The 9,665-nt window shown below is 37.9% G+C and overlaps 1 protein-coding gene and 1 pseudogene across 1 annotated transcript; both read left to right on the forward strand.

Moving 5' to 3' along the window:
- LOC136279210 (2-(3-amino-3-carboxypropyl)histidine synthase subunit 1-like) overlaps window positions 1-9,665 on the forward strand; it is a 490,303-nt pseudogene that overhangs the window by 334,762 nt on the left and 145,876 nt on the right.
- Window positions 4,829-8,806, forward strand: LOC131794007 (protein jagged-1). The gene is made up of 6 exons (XM_059111505.2): window positions 4,829-4,937; window positions 5,375-5,488; window positions 6,104-6,253; window positions 6,891-6,981; window positions 7,744-7,970; window positions 8,668-8,806. The coding sequence occupies exons 1-6, from the start codon at window positions 4,829-4,831 to the stop codon at window positions 8,673-8,675; spliced, it is 699 nt and encodes a 232-aa protein (XP_058967488.2). The 3' UTR covers window positions 8,676-8,806.

A 9,665-nucleotide genomic window follows, 5' to 3' on the forward strand; every position in this document is an offset into this window, starting at 1 on the left:
CCAAGAAGGAGTACGAAGTAATTAACCTGCCCTTTTTATAGTTTGCATTAAATGACTTAAAATAATATAATATTTCCATTCCTTTTTCCGACACCAATACAAGGAAACCCTTACGATATTGTAGATTAACTATAATTGTAATTTTATCATGTAACAATTGGTTATATTGACAAAGATCCTGAACACTTCATAAGGATCGAATGTTGGGCTTGTTGACCGAAAATTAACCTAATAAACGGAACCTTTTTGTGCCAGGAATCAGAAAAGAGATAGTACAAGAAAACTCCTTTTTCACATATGATGAAATTTACAGGGAACTCACAAGGCAACGAACTTTGAGTAAAAAAACTGAAGAGATCCGAGATGAACACATTCATTGAGACCGATGAAAGACTGCATGCTGCCAAGGACAACTGAACGTATTGCGTACAAGAGACCTAAATAAACTGTGGACTCTCTTCGGCCGTTTCCTCGGATTCGTTCTTCGATCGTACCGAGAAGGAAATTTGGTTGGGGGAGGGGGGGATAAACGGAAAATGGAGCGTAAGCTCATTTCCAGAACGAAGGTTCGTGATTGGGCCCACGGAAATTTTAGCTCGAGAAAATCAATGAAATTTTTCACACAAAGAATGCAATACGGAGAATTTATTTTAAACTCAGAGATGTGAGTAGAAGATCTTCCAACTGACTGAATACAGCAATTCATAATTTACGAGACTTCAAACAGTCTCTAAAAAATTGAAAATATTACAATTATAACGATCAAGAAATATTTCCCTGAAAACTGTACAAGTTACCCTCATCTGGAGTAAATGGACTCAAAGAAACGTATTTACATCCCTGGATTTAGGGGCCTTTGTAAGTAAAAAACAACTCGAAATAATTATTTACAATTCATATGAACTGAAATCGTACCTAAAATTCATGTTCGCTCACTACTTATGTTCACTTACGGTCCGTAAGTTCACCAACAGCACTTTTTATTTGGCCACCTAAACCCTTTCACTCTCAACGATTACCAAGAAGTAATTTATCAATAAAATATTAATACACCATCAAGAAGACAAGGGGTGAAATTAATAAAAAGATCCACGAGGGGAATTACTAACCATTTAATTCTTAGAAAAACAATGAGTAGCAAAAGCCTCATTACGCTCGACTACTATTTAGCTTTTTTTAACGAGAATTCTCATTTGTATCTCCCTCTTCCAATTTCAAAGTTCCTTTATGCCAGTGTTGGTGTTAAATAATGGTCACCACCAGGCAACATTATTTGGGGGGGGGGGGGGCGGGACTTTCCATAAGCTTTTTAGACATAAATTAAGAGGTTTCTGTTTATTATGTTGAGTGGAGAAGGAGAGCCGACTACCTGCTAAACGGAGACGTGTCTTTTTCTTTTGCCACTCATTGGAACATTAGGGAAAGACAAGGAGAATTACTCTGGAGACCTCGCGGGTGAAAGAGTCCAAACAGAGTGTCAGTTGCCTCTGTTATGTGCCCAGAGGCGTGAGCAATACACTAACAATTTATTTTGTTTTCTTCATCTTAAAATTTTGAGGTTATCAAAAACTCTTTTTGCTTGAACGCCTTGCAAATTGCTGTTATTACCTGTAACTGGGTAAGAAATCGCAGCACAACATGTCTTTTTCTCTTCTGCCGTAATATTAAGACAAAAGAGAAGCATAAGACATATACCTTAAGCCGAAGGCCTGATAAGGCCATAAGACTTGTTTACTCTAATACTATATAAATGTTTATTACCAAATTTGTTGCGCCCAACTCATACCAAAGTAAAACTTAGTAAAACTCTCTATGACATACAATGTGAACAATGCTGGGAAGATTTCTTTCAGATGTACTGACTGTCAAGTCACTGAAGTGTTTCCCATATCATAACTTGGGGAAGTGAGATGGCTGAAGCATAACCAGTATACCAGACTGGGCTTTTTTAAGGAGCCTAGACAATAACTTGTGAGTAATCTTGTCAATCGTTTCCGTCCTACACCAACCTCTCCCTATTTTAATAGCTTTTTGATGACAAACTAAAAATTTGAAGCCCTCCTAATATTGAATCTATTCATCGTGTACAACAATCTAAAATGTCGCGACATTGTTTTTCATAACCATAAGGCTTCTGGAGGTTTCTGGGCCCCTCTGATGCCACATTTAGCGCATAATAACAGAAGAAAAATTGGGTTAAAAAAAATCTGAAAAACCTTCCAGGACATTTGCAGTACCGCGCCGTACCAGGGTAAAAGTAAAACGTTTTCCAGAGCAATAACAAAATGAAAAAAATTAAAAAAAAAAAAAAAACTAGTAAAAATATGACGAGTACTTCTACAATGCAGGGGAAAATGCTCTTCGAAAATAAAATTTAAAAAAAAACAGCTAGTCTTGGTTTAAATAGTCTTGGTAACTTGGTAACGACAGTCCTCCGATTGAGCAATTTGTAACAACCTTATTTATCTGCCGGTCACTCAGTTATCATTCATAGATATATATATTGACAGCGGATTATTTAAAAGGAAAAAATACATACAAAAGAAATTTCACAGAGAACCATAAAGAAGAATGTACATAGACAAGAGAGAGAAAACAGACCCACTGCTGCAGTAGTGAAATGGCAAACATCGCAAATGACAACTGCACCTCCATTCAGTAGGTAATAGGGACCTTAAGCAAACCATGACGGCGACGGCAACGAGGACGTGGAAAAACAAAAGATCTAATTGACAGAACAATAGCTCAGCACGTGCGTTTTTAAACTTTGTACATTTCTTATGCAAAGTAACAACGTGAAATCATCACAATTTGCGTCGTCTACGAAACCGAAACCGGGACGGCAAATTATTTTAATTTCAATTTGGAACTCAAAGCTTCTTTTATACTTTATGCTGAAGTTGAGGTGTGGCACCGTATGAGACGGTGAACAGATGCAGCCATTTTTGAAATTCTAATTTAAGGTAGAAATTAATTTTTTAATCAAAGTTTTCCTTGGCGTTGTCGTCCTGACTGCTTTAGGTCCCTAATTGCTTACACTGAGAGAAACGTGCTCATACTCGTAGGGTCGAAGACAGCGAAGATTATTGCCTTTTTTACCACAGCCTTGACTCGCTCAATTGACATGATAGCTTCATATCAGATTCTCAGCCCCTCTCCCCACAGTGCACGGCTGAGATGGACTTCTGTGTAGCCGTTGCGCATGTCTTATTTTTGGAAGGGGTTATGTTAATCGTTGTCGTGAATCTTAAAATTAAAACATACGCGGTTGGTGAGCAATCCCCATGATAATCATCACAGACAAGTTGAAATTAAGCACGCGACATCACGGATTAAGAAATTACAAGAAACAGCTCATCGGTGACAGCAAGACGCGTGTCATTTTCGTGTGCATTCCATAAATCAAAAATTATGGTCCAATAACTTTCTATAGATTCTATTTAGTGATTACAAAGATTGATGTATTCCCAATAAGATTAATAATTAAAGAAGCGACCGACACGTTGTGACCATATTGGGCCTTCTCCGCAGCAGCAAACGAAATTAAAATTTTATCACCCACCCCTTGCAAGAAAGCAACTAATCAAAAGTGCTTCATTTTTCAAATGACGCATCAGGCACCGTCGAAAGTAAATACGGAAATTTCTAATTAAGATCAACCAGCGTATATAATACTTGATTATTAATTGTTGATTGAACACTACGCAATCTCATTGGAACTTCCTGGTAAGCGAATACATACACATTTTCATTAATTTTAAATTTTCTGCGGTAGGTTTAACAAACAAACCTTCATCTTCACTTCACCAACAGCTTTCATTGACCCAGTTTTTTTAACTGCTACTGACAAATGGAGAGGATCAAATCGTACATAAAATTCGTGCTGTCCATTGGTATATACACGCTCATATCCGCTCAGAGCTTCAGACGAGAAGGCCAATACGGTGTAAACTACGCTAATTTTGTGAAGAATCCTTTGCAAAGACTTGATGTCGCAGTTCTAATCACTATAAGGGTATACAAAGTCCAAGAGTGTCTTCATCGCTGTGTTAGCCATCTGGAATGTTACTCAGTCAATTTTGCTGCAGCTTCACTTGACGGAACTCACAAGTGCGAGTTACTAAACACGGACAAGTTCCAAAAACCGAATGACTTGGCTCTCAACGAGACCTTCGACCATTATAATATCAAGGCAGGTGTCAGGCTATTTGTTTTGGTAATTGAACAAAGCTATAATTTTTCGGCATAATACATGTTGCTTCCTAACAACCAAAAGCATATGAAAATAAGACACTCTTCCAGCGTTAGCCGAAGTTGTGAAGCACTTCGTCCATTCTTTGATTTCATTCACTACTGGGGGGATTAATAGCCGTGACCTACACTGTACCTTACAGACTGAGATGTTTCTCGCTCTATCTGGCTCATTTGGATTAAATTATTAAATTCTGCCATACACGACTTTGTTATTGTACAAAGAACTATCCCTCCGACTGAGTTCATACAAGAGATTCTCTTGGTTAGTATTGTAAATTGGCCACCGTAAAGAGTTTTAAAGCTGATTTCGAGTGTCATTCCTTCGTCAAAGCGAATGACTCTGGACTAACGCTCAGCTTTTTAAACTCAGTTGATAAAACCAAATATCTTGTCAAACCCCCGTCCCCCCCCCCCATACGTACACACTACACGCACACACCCAACTGTTTCCTTCGAGATTTACCCCCTTTCTTTATCCCTCCGCTTGTAGGTTTGGTCGTGCCGTGCACCTCTCGAGTCTTGATTAAATGTTAATTTTTTCTTTTACGATTTTTTCTTTCAACAGAGCCCCTGCATGAGCAACCCTTGTCAGCAAGGAGCTTTATTCTGTCGACCATTATACAGTCAAGACGATTATGAATGTGTTTTCAAACCAGGTTTTACCAGCCGGAATTGTGAAACCGGTAAGTCTAAAGGAAAAGCATGCTCCTGATGACGTATAACTCTTATCTCCGTCATTGAAAATTGTAAATCAGATTACGACGCTGAGCGCTTTTTAAGATTTGATAGAGTAATCTACTCTTCAAAATTGTCTTCAATGAGAGACAGCGCAATTTTAAAATTTGCTTAGCAATCTGGTTGCTTACTTGAAACATTCTAGACTCGAGCAATGTGATTACCAGAGCAGGAACTGTTGTGGGTAGCACTTGAACATTAGGTTCAATTTATTCTTTGGAATCCCATAACATGGCACGAAGTTAATAGACTATTCGAATGGCGAAGTCAATAGATAAGAAATATGTAATTTGTGATGTCCACTTCTCCTTGTTCATTATTAGATCCTAAAGAAAGGATCCTGAACCGTGTTTCTAATGATCTCTAAACATGCATTTTTACCCAGACATCAACGAGTGCTCCAGTAATCCCTGTTTAAACGGAGGTACTTGCACTGATCAGATTAATAGATACATCTGCGCATGTCCCGTTTGGACTGAAGGAGTAAGCTGTGAGAATGGTAAGTACTTAGTACCCGCGCTAATTATAATGATGCTTTATCCCTTAAGGCTACAGGAGATGAGAAGTTTAGGATTGGAAATGAAATACACAGTCCATCATATTGCATATTTCATCTAAGTCAGTAGATTTGAAGTACAGTGGATTCATCCCTTCTCAATTTGTGTAGCAGCTTGTTCTTTTTTTAAAAAGATTACACGAGCTTTTTAGTTGATTTAAATTGCATTCAAAGCCATTTAATTACAAATTTATCATATATATTAAAGTTCAACTTTTTTCACATATTTCAAATGTTACTCCTCATTTAAATTTTTTTTTTTTTGTTTGGGATCAATTAACGTGCTCATAACCAATAAGTGTGCAGAATTTTCTTCCTGACTGTACTAACAGATTTTTTTTCTCCAAAATTATAGATGCCTTTTTGGTTTGTTTTTCTGATTGTTTCAATTCTTTGTTTTCGTTTTGTCTTTTTGCCCTTTTGTTTCTATAAAAAGATGGGTTACAATAATCAGTCTTCTCGTTTTTCGTTTGCTTTTTTTTTTCTTCATTTTTTTCTTTTCACTTTAAGATAAAGGAAGAGTTGCCATAATCAGTCTTCTCTTTTTTCTCGTTTCAGTTCGTGTCTTGGATATCCACGTTCGAAGCGAGGGTTGTGAGGATGCAGGAAGAGCAGACGTCTGCGGCAAAGCTTACATCGAGGTGGATGGAACAGATCACTCTCCTCACAGCAGAGGATATAACGTTGTTGTTGTGGACGGAGCAACAGGTACTACGAACTATGCCGCTTAAGTAAACCTCCCCTGTTTAACTCTGGTCTCTGTCTAGCGCTTTCAAAGCGGGCAAAAAAGGAGGGCTATTGTGATATGTCCTTGGAATTAAGCCTCTTACATGCTCTACTTCTGGTTGCGCAAAAGACATGAAAATTAAATAGTTGGGTTAGTCCTAATCACCCAGTTTAACCCTAAAAACCGTCGCAGAATGTTTGTATTGGTTAATGGTCGTTTCGTACCCACGCTCGTTTCGTACCCAGTCAGTTGAGTCGTTTCGCTTGACTCTATTAACTTGTCGTACGTAACGATTGACATCTGTTCACGCGCTCGCGTAGTGGGGGTATGAGTTAGGTTGACAATCTGCCTTCCTCGAAATTAGTGGAAAAGTAAGACCCCACAAGGTTTCATTATTAAGGGAAAATTAATTGATAACACTTAATTACCCTGTTATACTTTCCCACCGACGCAGCACCACAGTTTCTTTACTTCCTTCACTCATTCGTTCTTACTTAATCACTTTCTCCCTGCTTACTTAATCTGAAAAAAAAAATTGCTTGACAGAAAAAAGGGTATCTTTCACAATTTCAAATAAAATCTCATTAGGTCATGTTTAATAGCTTTCCATTCCTACAGGTGCAGTTCTCGATACAAGAGGATTTGATACTCATAAAAATAGCTCGGCGGGTAATGCACTCAGAGATTACCTTAACGGTCTTCAAGGCCAGTAAGTTATGTTTAATGCGCCATAAAATAGTTTCATTCTTAAATGGCAATTTTCCAAGAGACTGGTACTAGCATAAGTGCATATCCTTGAAAATACTTTCATTCAAGAAAATGTCAGATCGGGTCTGAACACATTGAGTCTCTAAGGCTACCAGAGCAACTCTCCAGGTTCCTGAGAAACACCTTCAACTTGCAGTTTTTAGTGGAATTGTAATCGATATCAAACTGATAGTGTGGAGCAAACCTAAAGTCCTACAAAAAGGAATCAAACATTTCTGAAACAAATTACTTGAGATATAGTTTATCTATGTGTTTTGAAATCAATATTTTTCGTTATCGACGTCATAACTTCGCTTATTGACAAATTTCAAGAATTTTAAAAGAAGCTCGAATTACTCGTAATTACTCCCGAACCACTTTGAATTTGACAACGTAGCACAGACGATATTGATAGTAAGGGGTCTGTAGTGTCAGTGTTTTTAATTAAATGTATTTAGGACATTTTTTCCATGATTGGTATATTATGTGGCCTTACATTTCCAATACATTGTAACTTTTGTTTGGACTTCTATCAACTCAATGCTTGATTTCAAACACATCAGTTTGTTAGTGCGCAATTTTTTTTCCCTAAGAAAATGACTTTAAAATCCACGTAACTACAAGAGATTTTTAATTTTACGCTCTGTATTTTTTGTTTAATAAGTTGTCGGCTCTTCTTAGCTCTCACAAAATTAGTATAAATACTACTTCTCTTCCCTCACAGTAAAATAGTGTTAGTTGCTATTCAAGATGAGGGCTCAAGACACATGTCGCCAGCGATTGATGCGCTAAAGGGACTGGGCGCTACTGACCCTGTACAGCCGGACCACAGGGGATCTTTTGCTTTCGCTGGATACGCTGGAGCAAACAAACCTCAGTGGATAACACAGAGATGTGCGAACAGAGGACAAGGACCGAGTGAAATATTTCCGAACATTGCGTTATCGGCAGGTGTGTTTGGTTATCGATTAGTTATTGATTTCTATACTGGCCCAAGTTCATTGAGAAAGAAAGTGTTTAGAGTTTAGTAGAGCACCAGAGATGAGTAAGAGTTGCTCAGGTCGCAACCGGAAGGAACTCACTTAAACCTCTTGAAAGCTCGTCAAACTTTTTAGGTGCTTTGCATCTTGACGAAAGCATAGTTAATACTCGAGCTAGCTTTTTATACAATTTTGATAGCGGTAGTTTAACGTTTTATTATAAGATATTTCCTATGTACGCATGTCACGCCTTAGTACAATCACATAGAATCTCCGCCAGCGTGCTCAATGAAACATTTGAGGCACTCTCAAGCAATTGCATATAAACGTACACGCATTTACTAGATATGTCATTAGAGACCATAAATATATTACTTACTTACTAAGTACAACATAATTATTCAATCGAAATATAATTTTTAAATTAGAAAAATTTGCCCATTCAGTAGAACCTTCTCTTTTAATCACAATACGCACGACTTCTAATGGATCAATTATTTTACTTAGTTAGAGTTATGTGTGTAGATCGAGGAGTAAAGTCTTGAATTTAGGGCATAGTTATGCTTGGATAGGGAAGGAAAATTCCCAAAAGGCATTTTGTCCATTTTACCACCTCATAGAGTACGCCAAGACAATTTCAAATTCAACGTCAGTTACTTCATTTTTAGGAAACTGAATTGAAACGACGGCCGTCCTTGGAACAGTTCCCTCCCACGTCAACTGAAAGGCAATTGTCTATAGGCTCACTGTGGTTTTAAAGTCATGTGTGGCGTCGACTGGGGAAGAACGAATCACGAGATGTGGAGGAGTAGGTTCTACTCTCGCCCACTATGCGTCTATGTTACTGGAGACCATTGGCAGTATTTTAATTTCACTCAATACGTTATATTGTATCAGAAATTAATTTTCTAACACTCGTCGTTTGATGGGTTAATTCTTCTTTATTCTCTTTCTTCGCAAATTGATACAACGGGGACTAGCTTCTATCTGACAGCGAAAACTAGAGTCTCCGATTTTAAAGGTGACACTGCGGATGACATTTCTTAGCCGTCAATCTTCTTATATCGTCTTCGCACCATCTCAACTAGCGAATCACGCTTGACTACGTATTACAGTTCCCACATACTACGTATGCACCTTAGAGTTGTTTACGCAGTTACAAAATCAATTTCTCCTTAATTTTCATATCTTTACGGTTGAGATCGGCTACAACAGAAACGAGATCGATAATATAAAAATTACAAATAACCTTGGTTCAGAGTATTATTTATACCTGGAAGGGTATCTTAAGAGAAAATCACCTTTAAAGATTGTTACATAAAAACATCTTGGTCACAAGAGTTAAAGAAGAAAGGCGCTCACAAGTACCGCCCCCAAATTGCTTTTGGTGGCGAAACATGAGGGGTATCACCTGTTTGCACCTTAAATTACCTCCGGGGACAAGAAGGTGTCGAACGCAACCTATTACCTGGGAGATTTACTCTTCCTGGACTAAAAAATTAACTTAATTAAGAACATGACTTATCACGAGTTCATGTCATCCTCACGATCACAACGAGGAAAACGTGATTAAACTCACTAGGAGAACGTGACCAAACTCACAAGAAGAACGTGACCAAACTCACAAGAAGAACGTGACCAAACTCACAAGAAGAACGTGACCAAA

Source organism: Pocillopora verrucosa, chromosome 2, assembly GCF_036669915.1.
Source record: "Pocillopora verrucosa isolate sample1 chromosome 2, ASM3666991v2, whole genome shotgun sequence".
Taxonomy (NCBI): domain Eukaryota; kingdom Metazoa; phylum Cnidaria; class Anthozoa; order Scleractinia; family Pocilloporidae; genus Pocillopora; species Pocillopora verrucosa.

Excerpts from the sequence above, each read along its gene's own strand:
- LOC131794007 (XM_059111505.2), top strand. The coding sequence starts at position 4,829 with ATGAGCAACCCTTGTCAGCAAGGAGCTTTATTCTGTCGACCATTATAC. Across the intron at positions 5,489-6,103 it reads AGGAGTAAGCTGTGAGAATG|TTCGTGTCTTGGATATCCAC; the intron begins GTAAGTACTTAG and ends TTCTCGTTTCAG. Across the intron at positions 6,982-7,743 it reads CTTAACGGTCTTCAAGGCCA|TAAAATAGTGTTAGTTGCTA; the intron begins GTAAGTTATGTT and ends CTTCCCTCACAG.